Source organism: Nerophis lumbriciformis, linkage group LG11 (genome assembly GCF_033978685.3).
Source record: "Nerophis lumbriciformis linkage group LG11, RoL_Nlum_v2.1, whole genome shotgun sequence".
NCBI lineage: Eukaryota > Metazoa > Chordata > Actinopteri > Syngnathiformes > Syngnathidae > Nerophis > Nerophis lumbriciformis.
The window spans coordinates 534,993-552,664 of record NC_084558.2 but is presented as its reverse complement, the minus strand read 5'-3'; the positions used below and the strand labels follow the sequence as shown (position 1 = coordinate 552,664).

Below are 17,672 nucleotides of genomic sequence, written 5' to 3'. Positions count from 1 at the left end.
ATTCAATGTATACACCCTGATGATTGTCTTGTGTGATGACTGTATTATGATGATAGTATATATCTGTATCATGAATCAATTTAAGTGTACCCCGACTTAAACAAGTTGAAAAACTTATTCGGGTGTTACTATTTAGTGGTCAATTGTACGGAATATGTACTTCACTGTGCAACCTACTAATAAAAGTCTCAATCAATCAATCAAAAAAAGGTAAATCGTGACAAATGGGGTTATATTAACCACCTTCCTACTGTACCTACTGTACATTTAAATCAATGGGAGGTATGCAATGGTTAATATTTGTATTCATTAATATTTCCTTCCGTGTTTTGTTGTTGACCCACGTTTCGGCATGTGCAGTCAATACAAAACACCATCGCGATATATCCGATACGGGTCCCTTTTAAAAAATAATCAAATGAATGGGCCACTTTGACCTGCAGTGTAAATAAAGTCAACTGTTTATTCTTTGAACAAGTTGGAATAAATAAATAAACATTGGTTAATGAGGAGGGGGCAGGGGGCGGGGGGATTACGCAAAATAGCATTAGTGCCAACGCTTCGTCTCTCAGCATCCACACACATCCAGCCTGTGCTCAATTGCAACAAACATTTTACCTTCCCGCTCTGTCCAACCAAACTACTGTAGTGTTGAAAAATTGTACGTGAATGAAATGGCGGCCCCTGCTCTTAAAAAGATGCACCTTGTGTTGAAAACATATAAATACTGTGTATAGGAGAGTGACGAATAGGCTGTCGTGATGTTAATAGGGCAGGTGACACTTTTCATTAGCGCTATGACTAATGGCGGAACCACAAGCCCTACGCTTCAGTCCAGGTTTAGCACAGGTTTCCTCCACAGTTTTCCCACCGCGTCTTGCCGTATTGAGCCGCCACAATCCAATATATGATTCATTTATTTCACACTTAATGATACATGGCTAGACAACTGTACACATTATATCAAACTAACAAAAATAAAGAAATACATAGTTGAAACGCGAGAAGCGCAAATGGCAATCGAACATATGAAAGTTACACTGTAAAAATGCAGTTCTTACAATTGTCATACAACCAGACATTGTTATTATTGATATACTGTACATTTCCATTCATTCTAAATCGTCCTAGGGAGGATGTTCGATCCTTTCTCGAATGCGACTGAAGAGAGATGTCGAATCGTCATAATGAGGGCGTTTATGGCATGATTACAGTCACCATGAGCGAGGAGGTCATATCAAATTCCTGGCTACGGATCTGCTCCAAATAACACAAATAAGTCAACACTTTATTTTTCGCCATACAGGTCTTTGCATTGGATTAACCTCTCCCTGTCCGTGAAACATTAGTTATGGCATTGTCAGAATTGATACGATTCAAATACCAAGAAGCTGGTTGTTACAAAATACATAATACACCCTCGGAAACACAAAAAATGTGTAATGATTACTACTGAAGCAACAGACAGAAGTTTGTCAAACAGATATCTGCATTTACTGTACTACAACCTAAATAGACTTTATGTCACAAAGCCAATTCAAAGATCCACAATGAGTGTTGCAATTGAGCCCTTATGTTCTCTGAGAAGTAGCCAAACTGAAAACATGTACCATAACCAACCTCCCCCAGTCGCCGCCCGTCTTAGGTCACATAGAAACAAACTCTACCGGCATGTACATCCACCCCAAAATATCTCTGCGTCGGAGTCTGCAATGATACATATTTAAATGAAAATATATTTATATAATTTGTGGATTTTTCACAGTAGTTTGTACTGCACTGTACCTTTTTGTCCATCTATTTATGCCTAGATTATTGTCACCTTGAGGGAGTCTATTGAGTCACTTTAGCGCGCCTTCTTTTCGTCAAGAAAAATGTCTCTGGGATTTGGTTCCATAATCTCAGCCATCTTCTGCATGTTAAGTACTAGTGTGCGCGTCTTCCATCTCTGCCGGCCAACAGTGATTTGAGGACCGATTACTCTCAAAGACTTGTTGTTTTTCCCCCAATGACAACACGGTTTGGAGAGAATGCAAAAAAACATTTGCTTTGGCACAGATTTACATTGTAGCAATGTCCATTCCTTGATCTCCTTGGCCATGAGCGTTACTACAAACACAAGTGAACCACTGTGGTAATCCTTGGCTCAGTACGCCACCACGGACGAGTCTCTGTGTTTGTGTGTTGCCGGGTCACGTCTATCCTGTCTCCTGGTGTCAAAGTCAATGCACTCTAGTGTCTAATCATTCCCAGCATAAACCCAACATGAATTCTCTCTCTGTCCCTCGAGCGTCATTCTCGCGCTTTTAGATCTGAGTCTCCTGGACATTTTCCTTTGAGTTCCCCTTAAAGAGAAGAGGCTCCATTTGGGGGTTCTGATTCTGGCCCATGAAACCTTTAATTGATCCGTGTAGGCCCATGGTAGGCATTGGGAGAGACATGGGCAGAGGCGGGGACATAGAGCTTGGGTTGATGTTGGTGCCATTTCCTGAAGATGTGAGGAGGTTGGACGTGGAGATGGGGACAGGGGTGCAGGAGATGGGGATTTCCTGGCCTTGGTGGTTTTTGTTGCCAAGCATCCCTCCGGGTCCCATTCCTTCGCTACCAATACTAAGCCCCATCACATTGTTGTTGTAATGATGGGTCTTATAGTAATGGTTCAGGGTGTCTGAACGTCCAATGTTGGGAAGGTTAACTATTTCAGGATGATGTATCCTTAGGGTTCCTTCTCCGCCACTGCCTGTATTCATCGTAGACCCGCCTGAAATGCCGCTTCCGGCTCCGGCTCCAATCTCATCCTCCACATTGACGATCTCGATGGCTCTGGCTGGGCCATGGTGCTTGTGCAGCTGGTGTTGCTTGCGGAGCTTATAGAAGACCACCAACATTACAGCTGCCATAAAAGTAATTGCCACAAAGCAGCCAATGATGATCTTGGTGGTTTTCATTACATCATCCAGGCCCGGAATGTTAGTTACATCGATGATGGATACAGTCACTGCATTTTCAGTGGCTCTGTTCGCTCGTGGGGACAGTGAGGACAGGGAAGAGAGAGAAGGGGATATAGTGATGCCATCTGAACCTCTTTCAACAGTAGGATTAGGGAAATCTATGAAGGTCTCGTTAATGTACTGCATTGCTGAGTTCTTATCGTCCCCTCCTCCCACTGTCTCGACTGTCTCCACTGTGACGGTGGTAAAATAGCTGTAGCTGTTGCTGGGGTCTGAAGCGGATACGTTGAGCACGGCGGTGGCGGTGGTGTTGCCAGCGGAGTTGGTCACCATGCATGTGTACTGGCCCGTGTCCTGCACAGTCACGTTGGTGAAGTTGAGCGTTCCGTCGTGGAGCACGGAGATCCTCACGCGGTACGATCCGTGGGTCATCAAAGTGCCGTTCGGAGTGAACCAGTTCACGGAGGTCATGGAGGTCCCCGTGCGGCATTTCAGCTCTGCCGCCATGCCCTCGGTGACGTTGAGGTCAGTGGGCGGCTCCACAATGACCGGTGCGTAGCATGTGAAATGGCTCTGGTCCAGTTCACCGATGTACTTGCCCTTCAGACCTGGGGGTGCGTGACACCGGGCACAACATGTTGTGTTGCTAGGAACCGTTTCTTTAAGCCACCAGCTGAGCCACAGAACGTCACAGTTGCACACCCATGGGTTGTGATTGAGATGCACCCTCTCCAACTGGTGCAAAGGCGTGAAGAGGTCATGAGGCAGCGAATGAAGGGAATTGTGGGAAAGGTTGAGCTCCTCCAAGCTCTTTAGGTCATCAAAGGCGTTGCGTTCAATAACAGACACTCTGGAGTGCATGAGCCACAGCTTGCGAAGTGACACCAGGCCCTGGAAGGATCCGGGCCGGACAATCCCCAACTGGTTGCCGGACAACTCCAACTCCTCTAGTCGTACGAGCGGGGTGAGGTTAGGGATGTCCTTTAAGCCGCACATGCCCAGATTCAAGAAGCGCAAATTCACCAGACCTTCGAAGGCCGCCTCTGAGATGAAATCCAGTTTCCTGAGCTCCCCGAGATCGAGACGGCGTAAAGAGGGAACGCGGTGAAATGCAAACGCCGGCAGTGTCTCGATGGGGTTGTTCCGTAGCCATAGTTCCCTTAGCTTGCTGAGGTACTCAAAGGCCTGTGACGGTACCACGGTGAGACGGTTGTCGAAAAGCTCCAGCGTGTTGAGGTTTGGCAGCCCATTGAACGCCCCCACCTCGATCTGTCGGATGTGGTTCTTGGAGAGCTGGAGGATTTCCAAATGCCGCAGGTGCTTAAAGGTGTCAGACTTTATCACCTGCAAACAGAAACACAGTGGCATGTTTGTAGCACCTGCTGTCAAAACATACAGTAGATGGGCTGAAATGTGATGCTGCGCTCACCTGAATTGTGTTCTCTTGTAGATTGAGGTATCTTGTGTTCTCCGAAATACTGTCCGGGACTTGATCTAGACTCTTCCTTGTGCAGATGACACGGCTCGCCTGATTGGAGCAACTACACGGGGTGGGACATGGGGGTGCTGCCTCTGTCAGCTCAGGTCCATGGTTGTGGAACCACAACAAAAGGTGGACCAACCAGAGGAGGGGGGAAGGGGTACAGGGGCTGGTCACCATGACAACACGCATGGCAACTGAGTCATGACCCACCCCGACTGCTGTATGATGCTGACAAATCACCTCCAAATCGGAGAATTTAAATGCTTGCGTTCATGTTCATATTTAATGCTCTTTTGCTGTGTTTCTCCTTCAAGTAGACTGCTTAATAATTTAGAAAGAAGGGTGTAATGTTATATTAAAAGACTATCATGAATACTTCTTTGTATGCTTCTTTGACTACCAAGCGCCTTGTTCTTTCTTACATGTCATTTTCAGAAAGCATGTCTTTTTTTTTTTGCTCCCATGACAGTTATTAGTGTAAAAAAAATGATGTTTGGGAGGGGGATTGTCGCCCCTGGAAGCCTCCTCTTCTCTGCAGAGGCTGTTTGTTTCTTCTCACTGTGGCGGGAGGGGAGGGGAAGAAGAGAGAAAAGGAGAAAAGAAAGGAGGTCAAGTAATGCACAGTGCAGTAGCTTTGAGATATTAGCCTAACACATTCATGCAAGGATGCCCAGGACGGAATTTAATTATGAAAATATGACAATGTCCTGTTGCGGGAGACGAGCAAGGTCAGGCTTCGGGTTGTAAAGAAGTGGCTCTCAAATTGTGGCCTGTAGTAGAACTGGGTGAGTCAGCTGCCATTTTCTTGACGTTGAACTTAACGCCGAGGTCATCGTCTGAAAATGGCCACAACGTTCTATTTTTTGGGGGGAAAAAATAGCTGGCTAGGAAACCGGTTCATAGACAAGAATTAATCCGGTTTTAACGAGAAAGCAACCATAAGGTTAATGCAGAGATTTACGCAACCCATTAAGAAGCAACAACACGAGTTGACAAATGACACCCTTATGCGGTACTTCGGCAATTAAGCTATCCAGGGATTATTATTGGCCACATGAGCCGTGTGCAATAAGCAACACGCAATTAAGCAAACATGAAACCAGGCGTTGTGAAGAAAAAGCACAGTGATATGCATTGGGAGCCAAATCCGTCCTTGGTTGAGAGGGTGTCGCACACTTTTGCCTGCGAGCATCAGCAGACTCACTAAATTTAGAAAAGGCTAGGACGAGACGTGTTCGTATGACACAAAGCTTGCCAACTTCTTACGGTGAATACATAATAGAGATAGATTGTCGTTAACAATGGTGCTCCAATGGCGGTGTTTAGCATCTCCTCTCCTATGCAGCCACAATACATGCGGGCTCCTAGAAACACGGTTGCCGTGGCAACCTGCTCACTCACCATCTTGTGTTTTTTTTTGTTGTTGTTGTTTTTTGTTTTTTTTACCGTCCAGTGCCCCATTCCACATTATTGTGTTTAATTGCGCCTTCATGGGGGTTTGTTGCTCTCAAGCACCCGATGTGAAATATCAATATATATCTTCAATATTGGGGAAAATTGCAGAGAAACCGGAAGAAGAACCTCAGGGATAAAAGATAGAGGGCGAAGGACTGGAGGAGGGTAGGAGGGATGAATCATAATGTCTACAAGGTCAGCATCGGTCTTTATGAAAAACCATAGCTCTGAGAACTCTTAAAGAAGCTATTAAGGAAACTCATGAGGGAGTGTGCATGCTAAAAATAGTCTTTTTTTTTTCTTTTTTTTTTCAGATGCTCGGCACATCCCACATAATTTCTCACACCCTTATACGGGCACACATGTCATCCATAGCCGTCCCCAAAGTCAACAACATGTAGAGCTTTTTTTGTGTGTTTCTTTCACTCCACTTCACAGCGATATGATCTGAAAATGGAGGCTTAAGGAAAAAGAAAGACCACGGCTTTTGTTCACATTCCCTGCTGATTAAAGCTACGCAATTAAACATCTTAATGCGCTAATGGTCGAAATGTAGCTTTGAAACACGTATTGCATGAGATGTTACTTAGGCAACTATACTTACTGTATGTACGGCAGCCTCAATTGAGCAAAAAGACAAATATGCACATGTTAAAGCCCTTATACAAGGTAATAAACACTACAGACTCTGAAAGCCTTGATTGTTCATCTTCAATCTCTCCAGCATATTGAGTTAAATCAGTTCAATCTCATGAGAGGCTCTCCAGGTAAGAGTGAAGATGGCAAATCATGACGATTGTCCTTTTGTTTTTATTTATTCCATTTCCACCCCCGAAGCTCAAATTCTCAAAGTAGTGCTTTTTTTTTATTTTTTTTTATCTTTGTTGCTCTTTGGTGTCGAGAGCAGATTGCAACAATGTCGGTATTGATTATTCGATCAGGCCTGAGAGAGCGCTCAGTCGTGAAAAGACAAATTAGCTGCAAGCTGCTGACCAATTGCTACGAACCAATCACGCCGTGATTGTGTCAAGCCTTCCCACAACACAGTCGTTAAGGTTTATGAAGAGGCAAAAATGGTGGACTCCTTTGCAGGGGTGGGGGGTTAGAACCCCCCTCACCTCCTAAGAAGAAAATAAGTGTTGGGGTGTAAAGTCCAAGGCCCCGATGAGACGATGGGGTGCATGAAAACAAAGCGACACAGGTGTAGCAGGGGCCAACATCATCTGCTGTAACTATGACAACACTAGATTGATTCAGGACGTGGGAATCGGGGTAGGCATTTCAGGGATGGCGGCGGGGGGGGGGGGGGGGGGGGGGGATATGCTGCTTCACGCCAAAATATCCTCATCGTAGACGTGGTATCAATCGAGCTGACCGACCTATGCTCTCTCTCCCTATGTGCCACAATTGAACAGAATGGCCTTATTCATCAATGCAGCTGCGCTCACTATACGGCGCACCTTCCCTGGAACGCAATTGAAATTCTGAATAGGCCTAATTCTGCACATGCTGCATTACAAAATGGCTTGCACCCAGTCCTGTTTAATGACAACTGCACCCAAAGAGGGGGGGAAGAAGGAAAAAAAAAATCCCCTTTTATTTTTAAGGCACTATGCTTACATAATGCATCTGCTTATTATTCAAGGTGTTCTTTTGCGCCTATTAATTAATCACCCTGCCTAAACTGGCATGCATCTTTGCAGCCTGTGCACAAAAGTCGTCATTAGGTGCACTTTTTTTTTTTTTTTTTTTTTTTAATCAAATCAAATGCAATCACTGCGCCGGCCATTTCATCCTCGCACACCTGCACAAATAACATGCACTTACCTCGATGTTGCGGCGTATACGGTCGATGATTTCCCTCAACGTCCCCATCGGCTCGTCTCTTCTTCTTTTTTTCACACGCACAAACCAATAAAAAAAAAAAAAAAAAAAATCCTGCCCTCTTCTTCTTCTTCTTCTTCTTGTCGGTTATTCCGCAGCGCCAACGCAACGCGGGGGTCTAAAAGGATGGTGGCAGCTTACAGACGAACACAATCCACACTCTCCGTCAAGGAATAAAAGGAGAAAAAGAGGGTCGGGAATCAGTTTAAAGGCCACAAGGAGACAAAGATGTTAGTATGATCACATTGGATTGAAGCGGACGAGGCTGCATGCGCGCGTCTGGTCATCCTTGGAGGAGGCGCGCATGCAGGCTGCGCACAAGAGCGTCTTTTTTGCCCGTCTTTACGCACATTCCGCATGTCGCGCCTCTCTGAATCCCACTAGGAGCCGCTAAGATGGAGCTCTCGCGGCTACACCTGCAGTCATGGGGGGGCCATCGGAGCCCTTCATCCGGATGGTTTATCCTGTTGAAAAAAAAAAAAAAGAAAAAAAAAAAAGAGCATGGTTGTCACATAGTCCAGTCACGTGACTCAGAAGCATCAACACAAGGGATGCTGTACTGCTTCAATTAGTGTGTTTTAATTAGAAACAAGTGGTTCTTAACCTTGTTGGAGGTACCGAACACCACCAGTTTCATATGCGCATTCACCAAACAATTACACAAGGCGAATCAGTAAAGAATCTGGGTATTATCTTCGACCCAACTCTCTCGTTTGAGTCACACATTAAGAGTGTTACTAAAACGGCCTTCTTTCATCTCCGTAATATCGCTAAAATTCGTTCTATTTTATCCACTAGCGACGCTGAGATCATTATTCATGCGTTCGTTACGTCTCGTCTCGACTACTGTAACGTATTATTTTCGGGGCTCCCTATGTCTAGCATTAAAAAATTACAGTTGGTACAAAATGCGGCTGCTAGACTTTTGACAAGAACAAGAAAGTTTGATCATATTACGCCTATACTGGCTCACCTGCACTGGCTTCCTGTGCACTTAAGATGTGACTTTAAGGTTTTACTACTTACGTATAAAATACTACACGGTCTAGCTCCGTCCTATCTTGTCGATTGCATTGTACCATATGTCCCGGCAAGAAATCTGCGTTCAAAGAACTCCGGCTTATTAGTGATTCCCAGAGCCCAAAAAAAGTCTGCGGGCTATAGAGCGTTTTCTATTCGGGCTCCAGTACTATGGAATGCCCTCCCGGTAACAATTAGAGATGCTACCTCAGTAGAAGCATTTAAGTCCCATCTTAAAACTCATTTGTATACTCTAGCCTTTAAATAGCCCCCCTGTTAGACCAGTTGATCTGCCGTTTCTTTTCTTTTCTCCTCTGCTCCCCTTTTCCTTGAGGGGCGGGGGTGCACAGGTCCGGTGGCCATGGATGAAGTGCTGGCTGTCCAGAGTCGGGACCCGGGGTGGACCGCTCGCCTGTGCATCGGCAGGGAACATCTCTGCGCTGCTGACCCGTCTCCGCTCGGGATGGTGTCCTGCTGGCCCCACTATGGACTGGACTCTTACTATTATGTTGGATCCACTATGGACTGGACTCTCACAATATTATGTCAGACCCACTCGACATCCATTGCTTTCGGTCTCCCCTAGAGGGGGGGGGTTACCCACATATGCGGTCCTCTCCAAGGTTTCTCATAGTCATTCACATCGACGTCCCACTGGGGTGAGTTTTTCCTTGCCCGTATGTGGGCTTTGTACCGAGGATGTCGTTGTGGCTTGTGCAGCCCTTTGAGACACTTGTGATTTAGGGCTATATAAATAAAGATTGATTGATTGATTGATTGACCGAACCCTTCTTTAGTGAAAAATAAAATGTTTTTTTTTTTTCAAATTCAAGACAAAGTTATATGTTTTTGGTAACACTTTAGTATGGGGAACATATTCTAAGTAACAAAGACTTCATTTAGAGTTATTTGGTTAGGGTTAGAGCAGTGGTTCTTAACCTTGTTGGAGGTACCGCGCATTCACCGAACCCTTCTTTAGTGAAAAATATATATATTTTTTTTTTTCAAATTCAAGACAAAGTTATATGTTTTTTTACTGGTGCACAACATGAACCATGCATGAACATCACCTTGTTCAAAGAACAAATGGGTTGTACTTGTACTTGTATAGCGCTTTTCTACCTTCAAGGTACTCAAAGCGCTTTGACACTACTTCCACTTGTATAGCGCTTTTCTACCTTCAAGGTACTCAAAGCGCTTTGACACTACTTCCACATTTTGCCAAACAAAAACATGATCAACAGACATGACAGATGTTCATGCCCAGTTCATTTTGTGCACCAGTAATAAAAGGCCATGCCGAATAAGGCATTAATAAGTACTTAATAAAGACGAATGGGTAAAATGTGGAAGTAGTGTCAAAGACGACACAACCATTACATGTGCAGGTGACGACGTTAAGCAACTTCTGGCCTCTGTAACTGAGGAGATGATCAAGTTAAAAACTTGGTTTAATACCAACAAATTGTCTCTCAATTTAAAGAAGACCAAAATCATGCTCTTTAGCAATCGCAGAAGTGAAATACCCATCAGGATTGTTATTGATGATACACCAATAGAATATGTTCAACAAAATTCATTCTTAGGAGTGGTAATAGATGAAAATATATCATGGAAGCCTCATATAAATTACCTGAGTACAAAAGTTGCTAAATGTGTTGGAATGATGAGGAGATCATGTCATTTATTGAACACCAATGCTCTGCTTTTATTGTATCATTCATTTATTATGTCATATCTAAACTATTGTGTTGAAGTCTGGGGAAATTGTTATAAATCCCATCTACAGCCTTTAGTCACTCTGCAGAAAAAGGCCATTAGGATTGTGTCCAATGTTCACTACTTACATCATTCAAATCCACTATTCATGGAGTTAAAGCAACTTAAACTGCACGATGTGATCAATTTTAAAACTGCTCAAATTATGTTTAGGGCATCCCAAAACTCTCTACCATCCAATATACAGAACCTATTCCAGGATAGAGATGCTCATCATAGTTACAGTCTAAGAGGAAACAACAAATTATATTTGCCTAAATTTAGAACAACTTTAAAATCAATGTGCATTTCAGTGCGTGGAGTCAGTCTGTGGAACAACTTAGGGGACCAGTTAAAAACCTGTTCTAACATGATTACATTTAAAAGACTGTTTAAAAAAGAAGTACTGAAGAAGTACGAGGAGGAAAGAGAGTGATGCCCTCAGCACAGAGCGATGGGAGAGAGGTGTATGGTCAGAGAGTGTTTGGGCCTGTGTGTGTGTGTATGTGTGTGTGTGTGTGTGTGTGTTTTGTCTCGTCTTGTCTTGTTTTATAGTAACAGTGGTACTATTGTATTGTTAGTGTACAGGAGCTTTTCTTGTTTTTGTTTGTATAGTATTGTTCTTGTATTATATTGTTTATGTTAAATGTGGAATGAGTGAGAGGGGTTGGGATATTATAAGCATTTGCTTCATCCAACCCCTTTTCAAGCCTTGCATAAATGTCCCTGCCAAAATGTTTTAAAAAAAAAGTGTGTGTTGTTGTACTGTGCAGGTTTGAAATAAATAATTCAATCAATCAAACATTCACACACTGATGGAGGGAGCTGCCATGCAAGGCGCTAACCAGCACCCATCAGGAGCAAGGGTGAAGTGTCTTGCTCAGGACACAACGGACATGACGAGGTTGGTACTAGGTGGGGATTGAACCAGGGACCCTCGGGTCGCGCACGGCCACTCTTCCACTGCGCCACGCCGCCCCAACAAAACCAACACAGGGCATGAACTCACAACAAATTACACACCTGCAAATCAGTGTGACTTCTGCTGTTGCCGTATCCATAATAAGTTTTTATTTACACGATGAGTCGGGTGTGTCTCGACCTCCGCGGCGGAGGTTCCGCCGAACCCCTGAGGCCGACTCACCGAACCCCTAGGGTTCGATCGAACCCAGGTTATGAACCACTGGGTTAGAGTTAGAGGGTTAGGGTTATAATAAGGCCATGCCGAATAAGGCATTAATAAGTACTTAATAAAGATTAGTTAAGAGCCAATATGTTACTAATTTGCATGTTAATAAGCAACTAATTAATGGTGAATATGTTCCCCATACTAAAGTGTTACCATGTTTTATTACTGGTGCACAAAATGAACTGGGCATGAACATCTGTCATGTCTGTTGATCATGTTTTTGTTTGGCCATGTGCTGTTTGTTTTTTGGACTCTTTTTTTCCTGGTTGTGCACTCTTGTTTGTTTTGTCACCATAGCGACCCATTAGTTTCACCTGTCTCACGTTTTGCACTCGCGCAACTGTCACTAATCATGTCGGTATTATTTAAGCTTTCAGTTGCCAGGCAGTCTGACTGGCGACATTAAAGGCCTACTGAAACCCACTACTACCGACCACGCAGTCTGATAGTTTATATATCAATGATGAAATCTTAACATTGCAACACATGCCAATACGGCCGGGTTAGCTTACTAAAGTGCAATTTTAAATTTCGGGCGAAATATCCTGCTGAAAACGTCTCGGTATGATGACGCCTGCGCGTGACGTCACGGATTGTAGAGGACATTTTGGGACAGCATGGTGGCCAGCTATTAAGTCGTCTGTTTTCATCGCAAAATTCCACAGTATTCTGGACATCTGTGTTGGTGAATCTTTTGCAATTTGTTCAATGAACAATGGAGACAGCAAAGAAGAAAGCTGTAGGTGGGAAGCGGTGTATTGCGGCAGGTGTTGTGCCGGATAACACACCCCCGCCATAGAATGCACCCCCTGACTGTTGTGCTGGATAACACAGCCGGTGTTTCATTGTTTACATTCCCGAAAGATGACATTCAAGCTTCACTATTGGCCTGTGGAGAACTGGGACAACAGCGACTCTTACCAGGAGGACTTTGAGTTGGATGCGCAGACGCGGTACCGTGACTACGCATGCAGCTGCGGCTTCCAAACATTTGATCGCTTGCCCGTACGTGCGTGCCGCTATGTGCATGTCACGTACGTAACTTTGGGGACTTTGGGGAAATATATGTGCTCTATGAACTTTGGGGAGGTGAACGGTACTTTGGGCTGTGGGATTGAGTGTGTTGTGCGGGTGTTTGAGTTGTATTGGCGGGTTATATGGACGGGAGGGGGGAGGTGTTTGTTATGCGGGATTAATTTGTGGCATATTAAATATAAGCCTAGTTGTGTTTTGGCTAATATATATGTCTTGTGTTTATTTACTGTTTTAGTCATTCCCAGCTGAATATCAGGTCCCACCCGCTTCTCACAGCATCTTCCCTATCTGAATCGCTCCCACTGCCCTCTAGTCCTTCACTCTCACTTTCTTCATCCACAAATCTTTCATCCTCGCTCAAATTAATGGGGAAATCGTCGCTTTCTCGGTCCGAATCGCTCTCGCTGCTGGTGGCCATGATTGTAAACAATGTGCGGATGTGAGGAGCTCCACAACCTGTGACGTCACGCGCATATCGTCTGCTACTTCCGGTACAGGCAAGGCTTTTTTATCAGCGACCAAAAGTTGCGAACATTATCGTCGATGTTCTCTACTAAATCCTTTCAGCAAAAATATGGCAATATCGCAAAATGATCAAGTATGACACATAAAATGGACCTGCTATCCTCGTTTAAATAAGAAAATCGCATTTCAGTAGGCCTTTAACTCTGTTATCCCTCTTACTCCATTGATTACGTGTTCCATGCCATAGATTCCTGCTCTGCCAAGTAAGTTTTTGTTATTAATGCCACAGTTAGTGACTTTAGTTTCATGTTCATAGTTTTTTGCCTAAGTGCTAGATTTGTTTTCATTAGTCAAGTTTGTTCTCCGCCTTTGTGTGCGCCTTTAGTTTTGTACCCCTTTTGTAGTTTAGACTTAAAAATAAATGATGTCCTTACCTTCACGCCATGTCCGGTGCAACTTTACTTGCATCTCGGGAAAGCAAAACCCTCACAGTCCACGTTATGACAACATCACCTTGTTCAAAGAACAAAACCAACACAGTGCATAAACTCACAACAAATTACACACCTGCAAATCAGTCTGACTTCTGCTGTTGCCGTATCCGTAATACGCCGATGGGGAGAAGTTTTTATTTCCACGATGAGTCTGGTGTGTTTTGACCTCCGCCGAACCCCTGTGCCCGACTCACCGAACCCCTAGGGTTCGATCGAACCCAGGTTAAGAACATAGTTGTACTCTAGACTCTAGAACAGTGTTTTTCAACCTTTTCTGAGCCAAGGCACTTTTTTTTTTTTTCATTGGAAAAAATTCTGAGGCACACCACCAGTAGAAAACATAAAAAAATGAAACTCAGTAGACCAGGGGTCCCTAACCTTTTTTGCACCAGGAACCAGTTTAATGTAGGCATTATTTTCAGGTGGCAGCACGGTGAAACAGGGGTAAGTGCATGTGCCTCACAATACGAAGGTCCTGAGTTCAATCCCGGGCTCGGGATCTTTCTGTGTGGAGTTTGCATGTTCTCAACGTGACTGCGTGGGTTCTCTCCGGGTTCCTCCCACTTCCAAAGACATGCACCTGGGGATAGGTTGATTGGCAACACTAAATTGGCCCTAGTGTGTGAATGTGAGTGTGAATGTTGTCTGTCTATCTGTGTTGGCCCTTTGATGAGGTGGCGACTTGTCCAGGATGTACGCCGCCTTCCGCCCGAATGCAGCTGAGATAGGCTCCAGCACCCCCCCGCAACCCCAAACGGGACAAGCGGTAGGAAATGGATGGATGGATGGATGGATACAGTACAGGCCAATAGTTTGGACACACATCCTCATTCAATGTGTTTTCTTTATTAATTATTATAAATGGATGGATTATTTTCAGGGACCGGCCTTCCACGTGTGGCGGATAAATATAGCAAATAAGTGCATGAAAAATGAATACATGAAAAAACTCACCATGACGTTGAATTAGTGGGAGCCCCTGCATGGCCTAAACCTAACCCTAACCCTAACCCTAACCCTAACCCTTTGCAAAAAATCTCTCCATAGACTTCTGTTTTGTACTCATTCTTGCTTTTTATTTGGCTTTAGTATCTGATGGGTTATAGGTGATGCATCACATTCAAGGACAAGAGCATGGATATATAATCAAGCTATAGAAATACTTGCCATTAGTTACAATAGATTCATGTCTATTTCCATTCTAAAAGTTATGTATTCATATTTTGTGCAATATTTCATATGTACCGTATTTTTCGGACTATAAGTCGCAGTTTTTTTCATACTTTGGCCGGGGGTGCGACTTATTCTCAGGAGCGACTTATGTGTGAAATTATTAAAACATTACCGTAAAATATCAAATAATATTTAGCTCATTCACGTAAGAGACTAGACGTATAAGATTTCATCGGATTTAGCAATTAGGAGTGACAGATTGTTTGATAAACGTATAGCATGTTCTCAGGCCCGGCCCTAACCAATCTGGCGCCCTAGGCAAGATTTTAGGTGGCGCCCCCCCACATCGGCAGTGAAGTGTATATACTCACAAGAACCCGAATAGCTTTGTCTTTGACCTTTTTTTTTTTTACTTACAACTATACCTAATATATAAAGGGGTGGAAAAGTGACGATTACCTGCAGGGCAAACATTAGCGAACCAGAAGCCAATAACAATGTAAACAAAAAACACCTGCTTAAAAGATCTAATACAAACATTTATATGCACGTACAACACTTAGAACTTTTAGCATATCAGTATGTGGAATTAAATTATGGAATGGATTAAGTAAAGAAGTTAAAAATTGTACTGATATGATCCAGTTTAAGAGGTTGTTCAAAATAATAGTGCTTACAGAGTACAAAGAAGAAGAATTATGAGAAATACTTTCAACCTTATTGAAAATAAGATATTCTTCATCTCGGTATGTTAATAATCACTGAATTAATTAATTAATTACATATTACAAAACTGTTGTATACTAATTCATAGATGTTATTTTATTATATAAAAAGGTCAGTAAATGATTCTATATATTTGTAAACGCTTTGAAGTGGGAAAGGGGTAGGATTAAATAAGCTTTGCTTCTTCCTACTCCTTTTCGGGCATGATGTAAAATGAAATGATATGAAATTGTGTGATGTATTATGATGTAAGTGTGTTCATGTTCGAAATAAACTAAAGAAAGAAAGAAATGTCCCTGAGGAATGTAAGGTGGGAGTACTGTAATTACCTAACCTTACATTATTATTTTCCATAACAATTTAGCCCCCTCCACAATATTAACCCGACGTTAAAACAGAACTAGCTATTTATTGATTAGCAATTGCCGAATCATGTAACATTAGCTTAATGCTAAAAAGCCAGGTTACTATCACATTCTGTAACAGACAAATAATTTCATGTAGGCTAACGTTACCTACCTGCTACCTCTCTCTTTTCTCGTTTCTCCTCCCCTTCTTTTCTCTTTTTCTTCCCTGGGCACCTGACAGTTTTGGCATCTTGTGTTGATTTTTTGATGTGGTGACGTCCAAAAAGAGTCATGATACGGAAAGGGAGGGGGCGCACCGTGCGGGGGGAGGGGGTGGGCGTAATGTTGTAACAAATAATATTTCTATTAAATAGGCTTTACTTTGCATTTTAATTAACGTGGGATTATTTTTTGTATTTAGAAATAATAGTACCAACTTCTTTTTTTTTTTTTTTTTTCTCCAACATTCGTGGCACTGGCGTGGCGCCCCCTGATGGACAGCGCCCTTAGCATTTGCCTATACGGCCTATGCCACGGGCCGGCCCTGCATGTTCTATATGTTACAGTTATTTGAATGAGTCTTACCATAATATGTTACGTTAACATACCAGTTGGTTATTTATGCCTCATATAACCTACACTTATTCAGCCTGTTGTTCACTATTCTTTATTTATTTTAAATTGCCTTTCAAATGTCTATTCTTGGTGTTGGGTTTTATGAAATAAATTTCCCCCAAAAATGCGACTTATACTCCAGTGCGACTTATATATGTTTTTTTCCTTCTTTGTTATGCATTTTCGGCCGACTTATACTCCGGAGCGACTTATACTCCGAAAAATACGGTAAACTTTTTTTGCTCCAATTTTCCGTGCGTTAATACATGTGTTATTGCAAACTACTTATGTATTAGGACGATGTGAAATAATACCAGCACTTTCGAGGCCAAAGGAGATGTGTATTTTCTTCCTTCAGCACAATTATTATATGCAACAATTAAGCACTTCTCCATCTTTAACTACTATGGTCACTTTGTTCCTGATCTGCCCTGATCTTATGTCATCAACCTGCCACGGACTGCAGATGGAGCCAAGCTTTTGGCTATGATTTGGCACCTTTACATTTTATATGTTTATGTGCATTGTCCCATGTAAGAAAGATGTAACAAATATAGCAAATGGCAACTTCCTATCAGGAGTTTTATAATACATCTATGAACAAGCTTATTGGTGTGTCTGTTGGGACTAATGAAAGTTGAGTAGGAGAAAATGTGGCCGTTTATAAATTATTTAATATCTATGTGCGGCCCGGTAGCAAATGTGTCACGGACCGGTGCCGGTCCCCGGACCGGTGGTTGGGGACCACTGCAGTAGCCGATATTGACAACAAAAAGTAATTCTCGCAATTGTTGGATATGAATTCAAACCATAACTAAGCATGCATCGCTATAGCTCTTTTCTCAAAGTAGGTGTACTGTCACCACCTGTCACATCACGCCGTGATTTATTTTTGAGTTTTTTTGGTGTTTTCCTGTGTGTAGGGTTTTAGTTCTTGTCTTTGGTGACTTTTCCTCTTTTGTTGGTATTTTCCTGTAGCAGTTTCATGTCTTCCTTGAACGCTATTCCCCGCATCTGCTTTGTTTTCGTAATCAAGACTATTTAGGTTGTGCGGACGCTATCCTTCTTTGTGGGAAC

At 43.1% G+C, this 17,672-nt stretch overlaps 1 protein-coding gene across 2 annotated transcripts; it reads right to left on the bottom strand.

Annotated features, from left to right (window-relative positions):
• Positions 1-449: 449 nt before the first annotated feature.
• lrrc4bb (leucine rich repeat containing 4Bb) lies at positions 450-8,104 on the bottom strand. Of its 2 annotated transcripts, XM_061967690.1 has the most exons (3): positions 7,717-8,104; positions 4,381-4,992; positions 450-4,295 (listed from the first exon to the last, which is right to left on the bottom strand). In XM_061967690.1, exons 2-3 carry the CDS (start codon positions 4,621-4,623, stop codon positions 2,307-2,309), a joined length of 2,232 nt encoding a protein of 743 aa, XP_061823674.1. In that variant the 5' UTR covers positions 4,624-4,992; positions 7,717-8,104; the 3' UTR covers positions 450-2,306. The 2 variants fall into 2 exon arrangements, with proteins under 2 accessions (XP_061823674.1, XP_061823675.1); XM_061967691.1 differs by lacking the exon at positions 7,717-8,104 and having other exon boundaries at positions 4,381-7,192.
• Positions 8,105-17,672: the final 9,568 nt, after the last annotated feature.

What these genes read in the sequence shown, in the direction of transcription:
- lrrc4bb (XM_061967690.1), bottom strand. Translation starts at nt 4,623, where the DNA reads ATGCGTGTTGTCATGGTGACCAGCCCCTGTACCCCTTCCCCCCTCCTC. An exon ending in TACAAGAGAACACAATTCAG is followed by an intron (nt 4,296 to 4,380) that starts GTGAGCGCAGCA and finishes TTCTGTTTGCAG; the next exon opens with GTGATAAAGTCTGACACCTT.